Source organism: Mustelus asterias, chromosome 26, assembly GCF_964213995.1.
Source record: "Mustelus asterias chromosome 26, sMusAst1.hap1.1, whole genome shotgun sequence".
NCBI classification, from domain to species: Eukaryota; Metazoa; Chordata; class Chondrichthyes; order Carcharhiniformes; family Triakidae; genus Mustelus; species Mustelus asterias.
The window spans coordinates 41,901,711-41,923,539 of NC_135826.1; the positions used below are offsets into that span (position 1 = coordinate 41,901,711).

At 42.9% G+C, this 21,829-nt stretch overlaps 1 protein-coding gene and 1 long non-coding RNA gene across 3 annotated transcripts in view; one reads left to right on the top strand and one right to left on the bottom strand.

Annotated features, from left to right (window-relative positions):
• Window positions 1–8,883, top strand: part of LOC144479641 (uncharacterized) — a 49,186-nt gene extending 40,303 nt beyond the window's left edge. Inside the window, exon 4 of the long non-coding RNA XR_013495547.1 lies at window positions 6,396–8,883. This is a non-coding gene — a long non-coding RNA (uncharacterized LOC144479641). The remainder of the gene's footprint in view (window positions 1–6,395) is intronic.
• A 32-nt stretch (window positions 8,884–8,915) lies between these two features.
• Window positions 8,916–21,829, bottom strand: part of LOC144479630 (hippocampus abundant transcript 1 protein-like) — a 72,827-nt gene continuing 59,913 nt past the window's right edge. For both annotated transcript variants that reach the window (XM_078198592.1, XM_078198591.1), the window contains exon 12: window positions 8,916–20,399. In XM_078198592.1, the coding sequence (XP_078054718.1) occupies window positions 20,187–20,399 (213 nt within the window). In that variant the 3' untranslated portion in view covers window positions 8,916–20,186. The remainder of the gene's footprint in view (window positions 20,400–21,829) is intronic.

Sequence of the window (21,829 nt, forward strand, 5' to 3'; positions counted from 1 at the left end):
ATGGCTACCTAAACTAAAACTGTACGCACTTAGAGTCAGTATCCTTCCATTCCCATCCTATTCATGTATTTGTCTCGTTGCCCCTAAAATGACGCTATCCTATTGTTACAAATAATCTAACTTTCCTTTGAAAGTAGCAATGGTCTCTACCTCAAGGACTTGCTGAATCTAATCATTCCATTCTCCAAAAATAGTACCTCTGTAAATACACTTTCTATAACCGCTAGCCTCCACCTCTGTGAGTTTTAGATTGGTGATCCTCTCATTGTTGACTCTCTAATTAGTAGAAACCCATTCTCCCTCAAAACTCTTGATATATATTTTTTAAAAACCTGTATTAGAAGATTTCCTTCCAACTCAAAGTGCTCGAGTGGAAATAGCCCCTCTATCTCCAGTCTCCTCAATGCTCAATTCCTCCATTCCTGGTAGCATCCCTGTGAATTTACACTGTTCTCAAAACATGCAGATACCAAAGCTGTGATCAATGTTTTATTGAATTATGGTACATATTTGCACCTGAACATCTCCCAGTAAAAACTACAATTCAAACACATTTTTCTCAAGTTTCTCACAATTAAATCACCAAAGTTACCTTTAAGTTTATAAGTACAGGTTTTGTCCACAAATATTTAGGTTGAGATTTCAAATCGTAAAATAAATAATACCTACCAAGAATCTGGATGAGTACAAATAAAGTAAAAATTGGGGAAGAGATTTTTCTCATCTTGTCCCTTTTGGAATGTCAGCTATTTTTAAATGAATAGTCCTGGGGTAAACTATTTAAATTAAATTCACACTATAATATTGATGCCCAGGTTATCTCCAAGCTCACAACTCTACGAGGCTTCTCCAGAAGTTGGGAGTTCGTTACACAGCAGATTTTGTTCTCCCAGTAGACATTTCTCCAGACGCTGTGGGTTTCAATGAGTCCTGGACTTCTTATGAAGGGCTCTCTCTCTTCCTGAAAGGAAGAGGGATGGGTCTTGTCTTGCCAGTTATATCCTGGCCCCTCAGAGGGATTTCCCAAGGGTCACTTCTCTCATTGCACATTTCAGCTGTTTTAGCTGTGGAAACCACCGATTTGAAATGAAATTTCTCAGAGAACAAATCAATTGTTTGTTTCTAGAAATAATCATTAGGAACAGAGGAAAAGTCGCTTCATTTCCTTGAACTTGTTCCATCATTCAATTACACCGCAGCTGATTTGTATCTTAACTCCATTTATTCAACTCAGTTCAGTAACCTTTAATATCCTTGCCTAACAAAAGTCTGCCAATCTCAATTTTTACCATTCAATTAATTCCCAGCCCCAACAGACTTTGGGACAGAGAATTCCAGATTTTCATTCCCCTTTGTGTAAAGAATTGTTTCCACACATTGCCTAACTCCGCTCTTACCATCTGCTGCCAAAGACCCGCTTCCATGTTGCCTCTTAATTTCCTGGTTCCTGTACTCTCTTCATAGAATCATAAAAACCCGCACAGTGCAGAAGAGACCATTCGGCCCATTGAGTCTGCACTGACTCTCTGACAGAGTATCTGACCCAGGCCCTCTCCCTCACCCTGTCCCTGTAACCCACACATTCACCATGGCCAATCCGTCTAACCTGCACATCTTGCAAGAGTCCCATCTTCCATCCTATCTAAACTTAAGCTCATTCAAAACTCTGCTGCCCACATCCTAAGTCTAGGCAAGTCCCATTTACCCATCGCTCCTGTTCTCTCTGATCTACATTGGCTCCAGTTGAGCACCATCTCATGTTTAAACTTTTCACATGGCTTCATCTTTTTAAGTCCCTGCGTGAGATAGCTGTACTCCTCCAATTCCGGCCTTTTGGGCACCAGGATTTCCATTTCTCCATCATTTGACAACCGCACCTTCAGATGCCATGATCTGAAAGTTTGGAATTACCTCCCTGAATCACTCTGCCTCTTCCTCTCTCTTCTCCCTTAAGACACTTGTTAAATCCAACTTCACTGTCTAAGTTTTTGGTTATCTGCCCTAATATCCCCATGTGGCTCAAAGGTCAAATTTGATTCAATAATCACTCCTGTGGTGTCTTGGGAAACTATATTATGGTAATAAGCAACTCTAGAAGGAGGTCAAAAAATTTACATAACTAGGGAAATACAACTGGAGCCAAGACTAAGAGTCAGTCTATGGGGGGAATTTTACCATTTTGAGTCGAAGTGCTGGATCTGGGCGTCAAATAGATCCGCGCCCATGCACGTTTTGCCAGCTCCGGCCCGATCCGCGCTGTGGGCGGGGCTTAGCGCTGCCGGACCGATCGGAGCTCTGAACTGCGCATGCGCAGTTCGAAAAAAATCTGACAGCACGCCCGGGCATGAAACAAAAAGCAGAAAGCGGAGAGAGCGGCTCTCTGACGTTCATCCTCTGGCCGGGGTGCAGTGGGTGGGGTGGTGGGGGGGGGGGGAGAGAGAGAGGAGAGGGGGTGTGACGTATCATCACCTGCGGGGGGGAGGAGAGGGGGTGTGATGTCTCATCCTCTGGTCGGGAGGGGGTTCCGCTGCCTGTCTGTGGCCGATCCCTCCTGGCACCATCACTGGGACACTACCAGCCACAGATTACTCTTCCCTGCAGGTGCAAGAGAGCGGGAGAGATGGCTGTGGCTGGTAGTGAACCAGTGATGGTGCCAGGAGGGATCGGCCACAGACAGGCAGCGGAATCCCCCCGACCAGAGGATGAGACATCACACCCCCTCTCTCCCCCTCCCCCACCCCGGCCAGAGGATGAACGTCAGAGAGCCGCTCTCTCCGCTTTTTGTTTCATGTCACACCCCCTCTCCTCCCCCACCCCCAGGGGATGAGACATCACACCCCCTCCCCTCCCACCCCCCCCCCCCCCAGAGGATGAGACGTCACACCCCCTCTCCTCCCTCCCGCCCCCCTCAAGAGGATGAGATGTCACACCCCCTCTTCCCCCCCCCACCCCCGGGATGAGACGTCACACCCCCCTCCCACTCCGACCAGAGGATGACCTGGGTCAGAGAGCCGTTGCAGTCTCTGACCCCGCTCTTCGGAGGCTGCAGCGGCGACTTCAGACTTTTATTCTGCAGGTCGGTAACAGCGCTGACACGGATTGGGCCAGAAGACGGTAAAGTGGAATTTGGCGGTAGAGTTGGGTGCGCGGTTCATTAAGTCGATTGAAATGCATTTAAAATGACCTGCCGCCCGATTCGGGTGCGGGCCGGACCCGAGCCCAAATCGGGTGTCGGCAAAGCCGCGATCTGCTCAGATTCGGGTGCAGATCGCGTTAAAGGCCCGACACCCAACTTTACCGCGATTTCGCACCCGTTTTGGTAAAATCAGGCCCTATGTGTGTGCAAGCAGGCAGGTATTAGCGTGGGTGCCATCATCCAGGTGATTATAGACAACCTGGTAGGTGAGTTTCCTTCCGGGTGTCAGGGAGGGAAGCAATGAAGCAGGTGGACCAACTTCTGGACAGAAAAGGGGAATTGGGCCAAAGTTATAGTTCATGACAGAATAAACATGGGAAAGAAAAATAGGTTGGAATCTTTTAACAACAAACAATTTGCATTTTTCCCAAATCCCTACAGTGCAGAAGGAGGCCATTCGGCCCATCGAGTCTGCACTGACCACAATCCCACCCAGGCCCTATTCCTGTAACCCCACGTATTTAAGTTTAGCCTGCTAATCCCCCTTACACTAAGGGGCAATTTAGCATGGCCAATCCACCTAACCCGCACATCTTTGGACTGTGGGAGAAAACCGGAGTAACCGAAGGAAACCTACGCAGACAGGGGGAGATGTGCAAACTCCACACAAACAGTGACTTGAGGCTGGGATTGAACCCGGGTCCCTGGTGCTGAGGGGCAGCAGTGCTAACCACTGTATCACCGTGCCGTCTGGCACTTGTAATGCAATAAATTGTCCCAAAGTGCAGCACAGGAACGTTATTATAAAATGTTGACTCCAAGTCAGATAAGGAAACATTTGGGCTCAAAATGACCTAAAGTTTGGGCAAAAGAGATAGGTTTTAAGAATTGTCTCAAAGTGGGAAGTGCAGTTGGGTTTAAAAGGTTTTCACTAGTAGGAAAAACTAGAACCAGAGGGCACAACCTCAGGCTAAAGGGACAATCCTTTAAAACAGAGATGAGGAGGAATTTCTTCAGCCAGAGGGTGGTGAATCTGTGGAACTCTTTGCCGCAGAAGGCTGTGGAGGCCGGGTCATTGAGTGTCTTTAAGACAGAGATAGATAGGTTCTCGATTAATAAGGGGATCAGGGGTCATGGGGAAAAGGCAGGAGAATGGGGATGAGAAAAATATCAGCCATGATTGAATGGTGGAGCAGACTCGATGGGCCGAGTGGCCTAATTCTGCTCCTATGTCTTATGTTTTTTTTGATCCAAGGAGGAAATTCCAGAGCTTAAGGTCCAGACTGCTTTTAAAAATTATTTCATGGGATGTGGACATCACTGACAAGGCCTGTATTTGCTGTCCGGTCATTTCAGAGGGCAGTTAAGAGTCAGCCACTTGACCATGGATCTGAAGTCCATGTAGTCCAGACCAAGTAAGGATGGCAGATTTCCTTTAGTGAACTAGTTTAATAACAATGATAGCTTCATGCTCACCATTACCGAGACCAGCTTTCAATTCCCCATTTTATTGATTGTAATTGAACTCCACCAGCTGCTGCAGTGAGATTTGAACCCATGTCCCCAGAGCATTACCCCAGGGTGACATTACCATTAAACTACCATACTCCCCAAAGGGAGCAAATGGCAGATCTCAGGGAGGTTACAGAGAAAGAGAGGGTAAGGCCAAGAAAATATGATTAAAAGGTTAAGAATTTAAAAGTTGAGTTGCAAGAGAGAGTTTAAGGAGTTCAGTCCCTGAATAAAGGAAGCTCTTGTATTTATAAAATACTTCTCATCTTTCGGACATCCCAAAGAGCTGGACAGAAACAATGAAGTTTTTTTTTGTGAAGCAACCTTTCCATACCAACATTTACAATATGACTTCCTTGGTTCTAAACCTAGGAAACCCTCCACCATGTTTGACAGGACCCTCAACCGTATCCATTCCATTTCCTATATTTCTGCTCTCACTCCTTCCCCTCCCTCCCAGAATGAGATACCCTTGTCCTCGCCTCCCACTTCAACTGTAGAATAGTTACAGCATAGGAGGCCATTCACCCCAATTTAAATGTGCTGGCCCTCCAAGGGAGCAATTCACCTCGTTCTGCACCCCATAGTCCTGCACATTCATTCTTTCCAGATAACAGTTCAATTCCTTCTCGAATGTCTCGATTGAACCTGCCTCCACCACACACTGAGGCAGCATGTAGCAATTCCTCACCACTGGCTGTGTAAAAATGTTTTTCCTCATGTTTCCATTGCTTCTTTGCCAACTACCTCAAATCCTTGCCCTCTGGTTTTCGACTCATCTATTCATTTCTTCCCATCTATTCAGTCCAGAAACTTACGATTTTGATCACCTCTATCAAATCCTTTCTCAATCTCTTCTCCAATCTATCCACATAACTGAAATATATTTTTTCTTTCTAAAGTGTAGTCACTGTTGCAATATGGCAACAAACTGTGCACAGCAAGCCCCCACAAACAGCAATGAGATAATCCGGGGACTAGGCCCTGAATTTAGGAATTCCTTCCCTAAACCCCTCTACCTCACTCTCCTCTCTTAAGAAGCTCCTTAAAGCCCCCATCCTTGATCAAGCTTTTGTTCACCAGTCCTAATATGTCCTTTGGTGGGTCTGTGTCAAGTTTTGATCTATAACACTTCTGTGAAACACCTTGAAATGTTTTATAATGTTAAAGGCGATATACAAATACAAACCATTGCTGTTGTAAGGAGTGGAACAGCTTTTACGTCCTTAAAGAACAGTTTTCTCTACTTCAAAACGGTGAGAACAGAAGAAGCTGTGAGAACATTAAGGCAGGGTACTGATTTTTTTTAAAAAGTTACACAGGAGAGTTACTTAGATAAAGGGATTGCGAATGAGTAAAGGATTACCTGGTACAGAGGTGAGAGGAAAAATTGATTAATTGTGGACAGGCAGGTCAGAGATTGGTACTTAATAAAATATAAGAATTTCTTTCTCTACAGCAAGTTAAAACTTGCCCTTAACTTTGCTTCTCAATTTCACATTAAATAAAACAATTTGGGGAAAATCTGAAGGTCTCAACAACAGCTGCTTAACACAGGGACCCGGTGGTTGACAATTGTTTGACAATGATTAATTTCTCGATGTTTAACCTCTGTGCAGAAGTTTAAAAAGTGTTCTAAAAACGAGGCACGAACGTGAAGCACAACATCCTGCTACGTGCCAAGAGCTAGAATCTCCACAGATGAGTTATTTATGGAAATCTGATATTTTCATTTTCCTCTCTGCAGGTCACAGGACCATTGTTTGTGACACTCGGTGGTCACTTGGTGTTGGCAGAATTGAAGAGAATCAAAAAAGCTCTCACAATGTTGATTGCCCTCTGAAATGGCCTAGCAATTCTCTGAATTGTGTTGAAGGGTTGAAGAATAAAACCGGACAGACCACCTGGAAACAGCAAGGACACATCCTTCCCAGTCAAACCTACAAAGTCCTCCCTACGAACATCTGTGGACTAGAGCCAAAATTGAGAACTGTCAAGATGTTCCTTGGTAAGCCCACGTGAGTCCAAGTTCATTTCAAGAGCTTGATGTCTTACTTGGGAGCAATGTACAAAGGATGCATTGCTATGGCACCTTTCACCTCAGAATCCCACAAAACAGTTTACCGCTAATCAAGTCATTTTAGGTGTGTAGTGACTTTTATAAATTAGGAAACTAAACAGCCAATTTACATGCAGCAAACACCCATAATATAACAACCGGAGCATGCTTTTGTGCTGGATGAGGTGGTGGTGTAGTAGTATTGTCACTGGCTTAGCAATCCTGAAACCCAGCCTAATACTCTAGGTACCTGGGTTCAAATCCCACCGTGGCAAATTTGAATTCAATAAAAAATCTACAAGTAATGACCATGAAACCATTCATTCACAGGATGTGGTTGTTGGCAAGGCCAGGATTTATTGGCCACCCCTAATGGCCCTTGCATCACCTTCAGACAGACAATGGAGTGACCTGATGGGCCATTTCAAATGGTAGTTAAAAGTTAAACACATTGGTCTGGCTTATGACTCCAGACGCACAATCAAGGACAGCAAATTTCCTTCAATAAAGGCCATTAATGAACCAAGATGAGTTTGTAAACCACAATTCAATAGATTCATGGTCACAATTACTGTTCCTCGCTTTTTATTCTGGATTTAGTTAGTTGAATTTAAAGTCTGCAGCTGGTGTGGAAGAAATTGAATTCATGGCCTCAGCTCATTATCTCTGATTACTGGTTTAGCAACATAGCCACTATGCCACCACTCCTTAGCCGAACCTGCAATGTTGCATTTTCAGAGCTCCTCTCCCTTGAACCAAGTTCCCCGCTGCCTGATGCAGCAGTTTGGGTGGGTGTTGAAAGATCCCAGGGTACTTCTCAAAGATTGGGGACTTCCTTGACTAACCACCCCCCCCCCCCCCCCCCCCAAATTAACTGGGCATTCATTTCCAAGGGGTTTGTGGGGTTTTCCAGTGTGAAAATTGGCCCTCAGGTTTCCCTACGTAACAGTTACTGACAAAGCAATTTCCGGGAAGTACTTGAGGTTTCAGATAAAGCAAAGTCTTTGTGTTGACTTCAAACTAGCCCATAGATAGACTCACTCAGCCAAATGTTTTGTTAAACTTGAAAGAAAAATTAGATTAAATTGTCAATATCCCTTTATCACCAACGTAATTGCTGAGGCAAAAGCTTTTGCAGATACATATTACAGACATACTGTCCAGATGTAATTTGAAAGCTGTTTGCACGGGAGATCATTTATGACTTCAAGGTACAAGTATTGTGGATTTTAAAATACTGTAATTCTTTCATAACCCTCCGAGAGCAGTACTGTCTCTTTGTATTACAGTCTGACTGCAGAGATGGTGGACGTACAGCCCAAATCTAAAGAAAAATACACTTATATTTATATAAAACATCTCAAAGATAATTCACAGTGGATCATTTTAAATGGAATAACCATATTATGTAGGCAGCCATTAGCATGATCCCATAAACAGCAAAATCACTGACTGATATACCCAGAGCACTCTGCTTTCTTTCAAATAGCGTAATGGCAATCCACCTGAACACAAACAGGACTTCCATTTAACGTGGTTTTTGTGTTACTTTTTATGATTTGGGGTCTCCCAAAAGCACTTTACAATGAAGTACTTCTGAAGCATCGTCACCATTGTAATCTGCGAGTCATTTTGCTCAAAGCCAGCTCCTAACAACAACAATGTGATAATGACCAAAATGTTCTGTTTCAGTGATGTTGGTTGAGGGGTGAATCTTTTTGCTTCCACCTGAGGGAGCACCGCCGAGAGTTCGGCACTCGATCATGTTGCACAAGAGTGTCAGCATATAGACCAGAAAGACTCCAGGTTTCATCCCTTATCTTTTTGAGTTATTTAATCTCCTTGAATGAGTTATCCAATTAGGACCACTCTCCGCACTCTGTCGCCATAGCCCAGCACTTTGTTTTCCTTTTCAAGTATGTCTGATTGACCCTTGAAGATTGCCACTGAATTGATTTCACCCACCTTTCAGACATCGTGTCCCAGTTAACACTACACATATTAATAATCTCATCGCCCTCTTCTCTTTATGGCACCTGGTTCAGACTCCTGCACAGGTGGAAAAATCCTCCCTACATCTGAGCTCATTGCTCCAACCCCTTTGTAATTTTGAAGACCTCTATTCAGTCACTTCTCAGCCTTTGCTTTTCTAGAGAATAGAAGAGGTGGTGTAAATTTTTTAAAAAGTCACAACCAATCACATTTGGTTTCATGTACATTTTTAATAAATACTTTTCTTTGACAATTCCTATTTACAATTTGTACAGGTTTGATAGGCACATTTGAAGGAGGCAACAAGCTTTAACCAAAACCTCCAAAAGACAAATTGAAATGTTACACCTTGCAATTTTTGCAGGAGCTGCACTGAATCCAGTGTCTGAGAATTTAGACAGGCAGATATTTCGAGCTATGTTTTTGAGCAGGGCATTTTTTAAACATATGGCAAGGTATGTTGCAGAAACATAGTCTGCTAACAAACCTGGAGATGTTCAGTTTCTTCAAAATACCGATGGCTGTCTGTTCAACACTTAATAAGTGGGTAAAGAAAGAACTTACATTTCTATAGCACCTTTCACAACCTCAAGGACATCCTAAAAGCATTTTACAGCCAATGAAATACTTTTTTTTTTGAATTGTAGTCAATTGCGAGATAGGAAATGCAGCAGCCAATTTGCATACAAGCCGCCAAAAACCAGCAGAGATAAGTGACCAGATAATTTGTTGTAAGTGTTGTTTGAGGGGCACCTATTGGCCAGGACACCCAGGGAATGTTTACATCTACCAGGGGAAAATGGGATCTTGGTTTAACATGTCAGCCGAGTGATGGCACCTCTGATAGTGCAGCACTCCCTCGCACTGGCAATGGAGCGTCAACCTGGATGCTTTTGCTCAAGTTCCTGGAATGGGACTCCAATCTTGTGTCTCAGACACAAGGCAGCTAACGCAGAGCCATAGTTGACAGGTGTTCACCAGGGGTACACTTGGGTTATGTTGCAACTCTCAATGTAAATCTGCAGCAGATTTCCAAATACAATATCGTTTCTGTGTATGTGTGTTTTTTTTAAAAACAAGTTAGGAGGATTTGGAAAGGGAATAGAATGATTTCTCTCAATTCAGTGTCCACTAACCCCTTTGCTTTGGTTTGAAGGTATATGCTGAAGTTTTTTAAACGAATCTTGCTCAACAGATACTGCAAATCAATAGACAACAGCATAATACTTGAATGTGGGAAAGGAAGGCCAGCGCACTTGGATAAGGAGTTAAAAATCTGACACAGGACTTGAGTAGACATGGGCCTGGTGTGGTTTGAATTTTGCTCAGGGTTTTAATTTTGCAGCATGCATCAACTCTCCAGATTCAGGCAACTGAACAAATAGAAAAGTACTGAACAGAAAATGATTTGGGTCATTTATCTTCAGTCTCTATGTTGATTCAGCTAACTGCAGATCAGTGTGAGCATTCACATCATTTCTCACCCATTAACTGATTGGCTATTTTCAGGAAAATAAGAGTATCAAAAACTCCAAACTACTTATACCTTTCAGCCTCGTGCAGAGTGCGAATTAGAAATCCAACCATGCGATTGCCACCATTTCAATTGGCAGGTCAAAACAGTTAAGCTCAAGTTTTCTATTTTTCCCTCTCCAGTGTGTCTCTCTCTCTTTCCTGGGACACAGATTTACACATACGGAGCACCCTCTGCAACCTCTCTCTACACCACGCCATTCTTCCTCTCACAAGTCATCACTCTTCCTAGACAGTGTAAAACTTCACATGGGATACACCGTCATGCTTGAGGTTTGCTCTTAGCAGAGAGCCACAAGCATTCCCAGCAGTGATCACACGCATTGTGCGATGCCTTCTCAATGGAGGCTGGCAGAGGGAGAATTGGGCAAGGCAAATCCAGAGCTCATTCTAATTCAGAGCACATGAATATATGACATAATACAAAGGAAAGCTGGAGAGCTGAACACACACATACACATTGCATTGCTCCTAGGGTCAGGGAGATGTAAATAGTGATCGAGTGCCCTGGGGTGCACCAAGAGCATCATGTCAACCATCTCACAGTAATCTTTTTTTAAAAAAGGCAATATATAAGGTGACATTTTTCTTACCCCTTTCAAGGGGGCAAGTGAAACTTTTACTAGACAGCGCATGCAATTAAGTCAGGTTCAGTCCATCACTGTAAACCAAGATCTGCAGAATGGGAGACACCAACAGATATTCTGCTTGTTCAGCTGGCCACAAGAAGGTGGGCAAAATGGGCAATGTTGTTGGGGGTGAGGCCAGGGGAAGAACGAACAAAAAAGTGACAGCAACTATACCTCAAAATTTAAAAAGGAACAATCAGATTTGCAGCTTTGTGGCTGGCAGGAGGACCCTGATGTCAACAGGATACACCCAGAAAGAATGCAGAGCCATACAGGGCACCCTGAATGATATGCAGTGGGCAAGCAGAAGGACTGATGTGGCCTTCAAGCAGACATTCCATATTAAAATATTAAGTGGTATGTACTCTGATGTTCTGGTCTATTAGAGCAGCACCTACCATCCATCAACAAAAAGCACTGAGAATCGAAGTTGTGTCTGGGCGCTGCATGACACACGCCACTCGAGTGAGGGGGAAACAGGAGATGTAGCCAGCTATTGCACTCACTGGATTTATGAAATCTAATGAATGCCATTTCCATTGCCATTAAACTCATCCCCGCTTTCCACTGATTGCCTGCCTTTCTGAAATCCCTGCATCCAGGAGCTCAATCCTGACAGCAAGTAATTGTTGAGTGTGCATGGGGATGGTGTGGAGCTGGGTTCTAGAAACATGACCCATTCTGTTACTCAAACTGGCACCAGCCAGTAAAATTGTTATTTATCCTTCCTTCTCTGACAAACAACAGTCTACAGTCTTCATAATCCCTTTGAAATCAAAACCTGATTGGGATAACAACTTGCCAAGAAATGCAATAGATTTGCACTTCTGTTTTTCGAATGCCAGCCAAATGGGCATGCAACCCACTTGAAACAAAAACAGAACATAAACACAACTACATTCCCAAGAGGGAATGGTGGGCTAACCATCTTTAACACTTCTAATTTACCCTACAGCCTGTGATTTAGAACACCTGAACAGCCGTGATGAACAGCCCCATGGAGCAGATTATAAAGACCAAGTCACACCCCAAATACATGCTTTTGTTCACTGAACTTAGTACAATTAAAAGACAGCTGAATGCATTGTGGTCCTTCGCCAGCATGCAAATTTACCTCTGGGGTGAGGCTTGAATTAAGATTAAACTCTCACATTTCCTAGTCACATTTGGAGCTATTCACTGTCGGTGCCCCTCACTGCGATTTATCCAAATTGATCAATCTGTAATAATACCACTGGCCTAGATTTTCTGGGACCCCGCTTCATCGAGTGCAAGTGAGCAGAGTGGAATCCCCAGGCAAAAGCCAGAGGTTCTGACCAAAATTTCAGGGCAGGAGTATTTGCATGGCCAGGCTGGCCCACTCGAGGCAAAGCTAATCTGTCCTTCCAATACCGAGCGGAGTTCTCTGGAGACCAAAATCTTTTGGAACACTTCTGGTTCTCACTAGGGCCGCTCCAACGGAAGGTGAAGACCTATTGCTCCAGAATCTACAATTTGACGCCATGATGCCTGTGGAAGGCCTTGAAACTGATACACCTGCTTGCACAGGGATCTGCTGAAGCCTCTGAAAGGGCCGGAGAGAAGAATTTTCTAGGGATACCCTTCTAACACACCTGGGGGAATTTCATGGTCCAATTGAAAGATGCTCGAATAATGCACCATTCCTTGGATGTAACTGCTACTTACTCCCTCCCCAACCTCAGGCCCATTTTATTTGATAATGAAATTGGTTGCACCCAATTGTAAGATTTCCTATTCTTAAACTGATCACCTACCAACTTAAGTCAAATAATACACATGACACCAGTGCACTGCAAAGGATTACACTGATATCAGATACAATACATCAGATGAACTATGTGTGCTGAGCATTTAAAAGCATCTTATTTATTCTTAACCACTGATCGGGAGTTTGTATGAGAGATTTGTGCAAAGTGGCTCAGTACACTGCGGTTCTTTGGCTGCACTGCAGCTGGTCAAACCAACAGCAAGCACTGCATCCCACAACTGCAGATGTGCAATAATTGTTCGGTAGGTGAAACTACAGTGGGTTTGACCAGCCTGGGGTCGCAGGATACTCAAGACCAATACTGAATTAGTCTAGATCAGCCAACCAGATTCATTGATCTGAGCACTTTAGCTGGTTAAGGACAGCAGTGCTATCTCTGCGCAGTCAATCATAGTTCATGCTAATGTGGGTTTAGGGAAAGGTCTGTGCCTGTACAGGGTGAGTGTACACACACTCCATAAATAGGACAAACAGAACCTGCGTCTGTGGATTGCTCAGAGGTCTTGCTCAGAGACTCTTCAGCACACCAAATCCATCAGACATCCAGCACTTCAAAACTGGAAGGGGATCAGCTGTTCCATTATATTTATTAACTAAATGTGTCTGCAAAAATTAAGTCATTTTATCTTGGTCTGTCTGAGGCAGGGCATTCAGTAATCAGGCGCTGGTACCACTGAGGTTGTTTTTAAAAGGAAGAAAGACTCATAACTGACGTATAGCTTTAGATAAGTGATGTGGTCAGAGTTGCAATTTTCTGGAGCTAATGACTAACTCAGTTAGTTGAGACCCTGGAAGGCTTTATTGTTACTCATCTGGACAAAAAAAAGTCAGTTTGCAATTACATGGCATTGACAGATCATGGATTCATGCAATCCTGAAATATTAATTTATCAATGAACATTAAGAGGAGGCTTAAGAGGCTTGTAGATAACTACAGGAGGGAGAAAGGAATGGAAGGTTACGCTCATTTTGTTAAGAGGTGGGAAGTCACCTTCTGACAGAACAGATTTGAGGGTTAAATGTTTCACTCCTGTTCCTTGTGTAGATTAGCCCAGATGAGCTGCATAGATTAGCCCAGATCAGCTGTTCCAAACAGCCTGTCTCTGTCCCAAAAGTTCGATGTAATCAACTTGCTGACTTGAGTCAACCACAAGAGGTCAAGGCCACAGAGGGAGGAAGGAAAGGGGAGAGAGATTAGGATAATTTTTTGATTCAAGTCTTGCGTCAATACCTCAGGAACATCTCGCTGAGGATCAGTCCAGGTTGGCACAATGAAGCTTTAGTGCTGTGTACTGTTGAGTGAGGACAGAGGGAGGTCAGAACTGCTGCTCTAGAGTGGTGCTTCAGAGTCTCAGTCTACCCGCACTAACCCTGATGACAGGACAGTCTACTGGGACAATGGCTAGGTCTCATGATTACAGGCAGCATTGCGGCAGGTGAGAAGCACCTCGACTGATGGGCCTTACAGCTGCAGTGAGATAAATGGAGCACATGACAGGGCGAGAGAAAAACTAGAACAAGACTTGCATTTATATAGCACCTTTAACGACCTCAGGACATCACAAAGCACTTTCCTGCCAATTAAACACTCACGCAGCATAGTCACCATTGTAATGTAGGAAACGTGGTAGCCAAATCTGCACAGTGCAAATCCTGACAAACAGCAACATGATAATTGCATAAAAACTCTTTTATTTGTAAAATAAAAGTGATGCTGGTTGAGGGATAATTATTGGCCAGGACACACTTTACCAGAATAGTGCCGTGAGCCGAGTTACTTCGATTTGGGAGCACAAGCACAGTTTAATATCCCATCTCTGACACTGGAGCACTCTCTCAGTACTGCAGTGGAGTGTCACCCACTGTTTTGCACACTAAAAGATATTAAGCCATGGCAGGGTAATAATTCATTTTTTCAAGGCACTGGATTCTCCCAACAAGAAAATGCCACTGGTCTAAAACTGACACTCATTGAGAATGCACAAGCAACAAATACTCTCGTAGCTTCTAAATTAGCAAAGCTTTAAATATGGGACAAATTTTTCCTGCTATAAAATGCAGAATCAAATAACCATTCAACTTATTAATAATGCTGAAATATTTTCAGATGGGATAAAAGTCTCTGGGAGAACGGTCCTTGGATGACTATGGGTATTAGGTAATACTGTGAAAAATCTGCTATGGAATCAAGATCTCAGTAGTTTGTGAGAAATCATCTTCAAGCAAAAATAGAAAATAAAAAACCCTTATTGCTCGAATTAGAAAAAGGACAACATTGGCTGAGCTAGAGTGAGAACATCTTCCCTCAGCCAATCACTAAGCACCATTCAAATGTGATGGACGGTCCATGTTTGTATCCCATGTTGTCCCAGCTGACGGGAGGACATTTCATTTTTAGGGGCAAAGAGAAGAATGGAAATGAAAATCATTCAGCATTTCTTTTAAAGCATTGACTTGGGCATAAATATACTTCTTAAATTGGCTACACGGTGTGTTCAGCTGTACAATCTTCTTGCTATCTGGGATGGTTTTGGAGATGGCTGTGTAACAGGGACACCGGTACTCTTAGCCAGCATGGGGATGATGGAGTCATTCTTCCCACAACCATGCTTGGAGACCGTTCTACTGTTAAATGACTGCGATTCATTTCACACACAATTTTGCAACTCTCCTCTACCCAGTGTTTTGCAGGAAAAATAATCTTTGTTTTACCCAGAGGAAGTTGTACTTTTGATCATTCATTTTATTTCCTTTGATGCGTAATGACGTCTTTAAAATTGACTTGTTTGCTGCAGTGTGCTGTACACATAAGACTACTTGCTGTAAGTTCCTCCTTCACTCCAACTCATTAGCTAACACGAGGGTGTCAACAGACACTCTGCAAGAGATAGCCAAGACGTGGCTTTTGGAGGGAGCATTTGCATCAAGATTTTTCAAGCTCCACTTCTACATTTGAGGAAGAAATGGCTTTCACTGCTCCTCCTCTAATTAAGGTAAATTCTAACCAATACCAACACCTCAAAACCCAAGCTAGACCATACCCCAGTCTCCATACTGAATGCACAACCCTTTCTGTTTCACCATAAATGAGTATCAAGTCACTCTTTCAGCTACAAACTAACAGCAACAGCGTTTCATAGCCAACATTTAGAAGATTTCAGAGCTGGACTATATTTAAAGATGACTTCGACAAAGTCCGGAGATCTATGCATGAAGCTTCTTCGTGTAGTCACACTGATACCTCAGCCAAGTGACAAATCACCATGCACGAGTCTAGAGACAGTAATTGTCATTAAACCTCTGACTGTGTGGGATATCACAGCACAGCAAGATAATGTCCTGATCTAACATCCTGGCAGGGCCTGTGCATAGCAATGAGTAGAAATGAAGAATGGCTGATGCTCAGATCACCTATAGACTTTATGCTCCAAACATCTGACCTGGCTGCGATTAGTCATCTTGCTGCAGACGAAGGACTGACCCTGGAACTTCCAAGCTGCATGGCCATCTCTACCAATGCTAACGCGGCCTGACCACACAGACACTGCCATTAATTTGTCATAACCATCTTGCACGCTTCCATTGATGTGAAGATAAGGAAGACCCAGCTCCCATTCCCCTGTACTCACTGGGAATTTAACCTACCCGCCCATTGTGCAAGGTCATTGGACAGCCTAGAGAGGCCATTGGCAACCTTTCGTATTTTGCTGCAAGCATTACCCCATCCCTGACAAAACTCCAACTATAATGCTAATCCCAGAATAGGTCTAACCCAGAAAACACTAAAGGCAGGTTGACTAGCGCCATTGCCACAAAAAACCTAGAATGGCAATGCAATTTATCTTTATATATATATATATATATATTTCTATATTTAAATAATAAACCTTTACAATACATGTTACACAAACTATCCTATAGAATTTGAGTGTACTTTGTTACAAGTCCAATTATCCTTTGAGGCCTATACCAACCTCCCAATGCTCATATTGGAGCATCAATAATTCTAATTATCCCATCAGATTGTACTCGTCATATGGATAATCAAAAATCATAATTTGTCTAAGTTGCAATTTTTTTGTTGAATACATCTTAATCAGAGTGCACTGTAACACAAAGTAGACAAATGAATTAGTTTGGACTTTCAGTAAGTGCTGCATCACCAGCTTTTCTCTTTCTCTCCAGCCTACCCAGTCCCAAACATGCTTCTGCTTACAAATATTCAGCAGGGTATTCTTCTGTCCAAGATGCTTCTTTGTAAGGAACAGCTGCATGTATTAAAAAAAAACAATTTCCACTTGCTGACCTGAACATTGCAACGAGAGTTAATGCATCGCCGTGGTCGGGTCACTTGGCTGATGCACATCACAGTCTTCAAGACCTCATCCAAAAACAAATCCATGGCAAAGATTACATTATATGGTAGTTGCTTGGGAGCGGTGGGGTTGGGTGTGGGAGAATGGGAATGCTACGGGATTTGTAGTTGACTTTAGCTGAAATGAGGAACCACCCCAACCATGTTGGGAAGGAATGCGTTGTGACTATGGCAAATTGCTATCTTTCAACAGACTCGCTACAAGATGTCATACACCACAGTGTTACTTCAATTGTAGAAATTCAACGTGAGAAATAAAAAGAGGAATGAACACATTGTGGAAGATCTAGCATCTTTCTTTCCTCCTGTGGACTGATTGCCCTTCAACAAGCAAAGGAACAGTGGCCACTAGCTTTACAAAAAGGCATCATGGTAATTCCTGTCTCTCTCCCCTCAATATTAAAATTATTTCACCACAATACAGGCAACAAAGTTGAACTAAGTTTAAAGCTGGAATAAAACAGGGCACAATATAGGAAAACAAAATAATGGCACATCAATAAAGGATCAGATGTTATCAGTAGTGGTTCAACCCTTGTGCTAGTTTGCAAACAGGAGTAGGGGCTCTGGAATTGGTGATACATTTTTCCTCCATCAGAATCACAGTTTGCTATTATGTTGTTAGAATATAGGTAGAGGCTGGCACATGAACAGTTGGGATAGAGTATTTGGAGAGCTGGGAAACGAGGATTCTGAAAGTATAGAATATATACTTAGTACATTTCCAAAGATGAAGTGGTGGTAATCACTCGATTATTCCAAACTCATTCCACCCCTGAAAATATCCTACACCCAAATTCCATTACAAAGCAAGAACTGCACAAATGCAAACTGCTGCCTCGGCAATTTTGGATTGTTAGCAGTCTGGTTTACAAAGACTTTGCCCCCACGCTCTAGGCATCAGTGTGTCAGATTCTAATCTGTACAAACATCCAAATTAAGAAAACAACTTTGCACTCAAGATCAGAAAGTTAATTTGTTCCTTTTATCCCTCCTGTCCAAGGCTCTGATGGTACATCTTTTACAGGTGCGGCACACCCTATATATATATATAGTAGCTCATCAAAATGACATTGCTGTTATGTGAATGCCCACAGCGAGTCTGCAGATGATTTCAATTTGGGGGACAAAGTGGAGGTAAGGACTGCCCTCACCCAGACAGCACAACACACTTTCCAGTAGCAGTGACTATCTGGTGATCAGGACTGGCCACTTTGAATGATTTCCCCTCTGCCCAAGGGTGCCGAGGTGAACTTTAACATGATTTTAACATCTCTAAAACCTACTAACCTAACAAAGATTGCAAATGGAATTTGGGATCTGTCTGGGCACAGTTTAGAAATACCCTTAACCAAATTTCGGGTGAAAATAAAGATGAAATCAGCCAATTGGTTCACAATGAAGCCTCCATTAACCAGTTTTCCTTGGGGCTAAATATAATCCAGGGATAAAAATCCAACTATTATCATGATAGTTTAAATTGATTGTTGGAACGAAATCGGAGGCAGTGCAGAGTTCATCAGCTACAAACCATCCTCTAAAGCCTACCTGCTAATTGCAGGAGCAACGTTAGGCAGCCACTGCTTCAGAATCTTTCAACCTGTAAGTGTCACAGTTGTGAAGGGCTGTGAACTTCAACAGAGTTGGATAAAACTGCACCGGAATATCCAGCTTGTTTGAGACAGGAGCCAGTATAATAAGTAACTCCAGAATTCCGTTAGGGTTTGGCTTAGTGCAATGTAAAACTCAGCAAAAGACTTTGTTTTTGAATCACAGGTTGGTTAGGATATATAACCGAGACCAATTTGTCCTGCATCAAATGGCAAAAAAGTAACTGGAGAGAACACAATTGGGTATGTTTCAGCTATTCAGTCCTTGGACTGGCACACAGCTTCCATGTCTAAGGAACATGATGTGATAAAAGGGTGACAATGTTTATGACCTAGAAGACAACTTGCCCTTCACTTGTGGCCTAATTAAGGAACTGGCCATATGTAGACTATGATTGGCCTGGGAATTAATGCATGTCGAGTCCTTTTCCTGCTTTTTAACCCCCAAAAAACAAAGGGACTGTGGTTTTAGAGATGGGGTTCTCCTCACTTCTATAAAGCAAAAGAATGCTGCTCAAATAAAATAGTTGGTCTTGTAGAGTTTTCTCTGTGAAGCAGTAAGCACCTTCGGCATCCTGTTTGCAATAAAGGAGTCACTGCACAGGGGAAATCGCAGTAAGCCCCCATGCCCAATCAGCAACAGGTACGGAATCATCAGGTGTGGATCTCAACTGCACAAAGAACCCAAAAAAAAATAGCCAAGGGTTCGTTAGGGTGGGAGGTGCAGGAGGAGGAAAACTCAGAGGTTGCCATGATCACCTTAGGAGATGGCTGGAAGATCAGAGACTGAGGCATACATGTCAATTTGCTACTTCTGAAAATAATTAGTTGCGTAACCAGGACACCAGACAGGTTTCAGCATGTACAGCTACCTCATACCATTGCCCCACCCACTTTGACTGAAGCTGCTTTTATACTGCAAGAAACCTGTAGTAGATTGCCATCAGATCCAAGACTCGCAAGTCTAGCAGAGCTAGCTACAAGCTGAATTTAAAACTACCAGGACTTTCATAAAGACAGCCTGCAAGAAGAGTGACTTTTAACATATTTTTGTTAAAGTGGATCATCCTTGCTGTGATCTCAGCAAATCCTGGCAGAGTTAAATTTCACTTGCAGTCATCCATGTGGCACTCATGTCTCCAGGAAATATTAGCAACAGCGCAATTTAAAAAAACACAGGTCAAAGTAGCAGAAAAAAAATTATCAACTGATTGTAATGGACTTCTGGTGTCTTGTGCAAGGCAACAAAACAGGGAGGAGTGACATCCTGCAATTAAGGAACTCTGGATTTTGCCAACTACTTAAGCTACCCAAGAGTATCCAGGCTTCAGTAAACCAATCAGGAGCTGAACCAGAAAGTGGCATGAAAGGAATTGTTTTTAAACACATTAAAATTTTTAAAAAAGACGAGACAAACCTTTCAACTTCCAAAAAATCCAGAAAGAAAAATACTAATGTTAGTATTCCCGAAATGAAAACCTTGGCTTTGCAGCCGTGCCTCTGATCTCTAACTCCACTTCCAGCTACCCAAGAGTGGGCAGCTCTTGACCATCATACACAACTGTCTTGTAATAGAGGTTCCTTGCCATCGGGGCTCACGCTCTGGGGACTGTGCGGGTGGCCCTGTGACCCATTATTGTGTTTCTTCCAGCTGCCAGAGCGCAGGGGGGGGCCGCTGTGCTCGGGGATGAATAAGGCGACCAGCAGAGACAGCAAGACCGAGCACGCACCAAAAAGAAAAGGAGGTCCTGGGATTATAGTACTCTGAGGAGAATAAAGGGAGAAAAAAAAATACACAGAATTACTGAAGTTACAAACTTGCAAGATTGTTAAAAAAATGATTTAACTCAAAGGGACAGCTTATTTTTCAAACTCATTCTAGGAAGGATTTTATGCAAGGGAGTTTGTCGATATTTTCATTTTTCTAATGTTCACCGCTGTAAAGTCTATTAATGAGGAGGAAAATCAGCAAGGTGACATGCATGAACATCACGTTCCAAAATGCTTCAGGCATGAAAAACTGTTTTGAACTGTGACAATTTGTGCATGGAAATAGGGCAGCAATTTTACATGTTGTCTGCACAGTTACAAAGTGAATAAACTTAATCACCTTTTAGTGGCATTAGTTGAGGGAGGAACGGAGAACAAGAGAACACTCTGCCTTAAGTTGCCTGCCCCAAGCACTGGAATTCCCTCCCTAAACTTCCACACCTTTTTTTTTCCCCTTGAAGGTGCTCCTTAAAACCTCTCTTGGACTAGGTTTTTGGCCACATGTTGCAATACCTCCTCATGGTTTGATGTCAATTCTGTTTCATTACACACGCCTGCAAATTGTCTTGGGATGTTTTATTACATTAAAGGCAGTATATAAATGCCAATTGTTGTTGTTGCGATTCCTCCAAGGACAGTGACGTAGTGGCAATGCCACTGGACTAGTAATCCAGAGGCCCAGACTAATGCTCTGGAGACACGAGATTAAATCCCACCATGGCAGCTGGTGGAAATGAAATTCAATTAACTAATAAATCTGGAACCAAAAGCTAGTCTCACTGATGGTAACCATAAAACTATTGTCGATTGTCATTAAAAAAGCACCTTGCTCACAAGTGTCCTTTAGGGACAGGAATCTGCCATCGTTACCCAGTCTGCCCTATAAGGTTGTAACTTCAGACTCAGTTTAATTTTATCTGCCTTCTGAAATGGCCCAGCTTGTCACTCAGTTCAAAGGCAATAGGGGATGGGCAATAAATGCTGGCCAGTGATATCCATATCTTATGGAAGAATAAAAACATCCATTTAAACAAACAGATTTTGGCGTGGATTTACATTTTATCAGAAAGACAGTAACTCCAATGACACAAGGAGTTTTTGGTATTCCACTGACAAGTAGGTTGATCTGTGGATATATAATTTTCTTTTGCTGCTGTTAGAATAGTATTGGGCCTGGTGTGAAGTAGAATCATGTAGCAGAGAAGGCAGCCATTCAGCCCATCTTCCTGCACCAACTCCTCCATAGAGCTGATCAATTGGTCTCAGGTGCTCCGTTCCATTTTTCCTTATGCAGCTCCCTTTTAATTCTACTATTGCGACGACTTTCACCTACTTTCAGGCAGTGAATTCTAGATCATAACTTGATGCATAAAACAATTCATCTTCAACTGCCATCAGACTCTTTCGTCAAGTACCTTAAATTT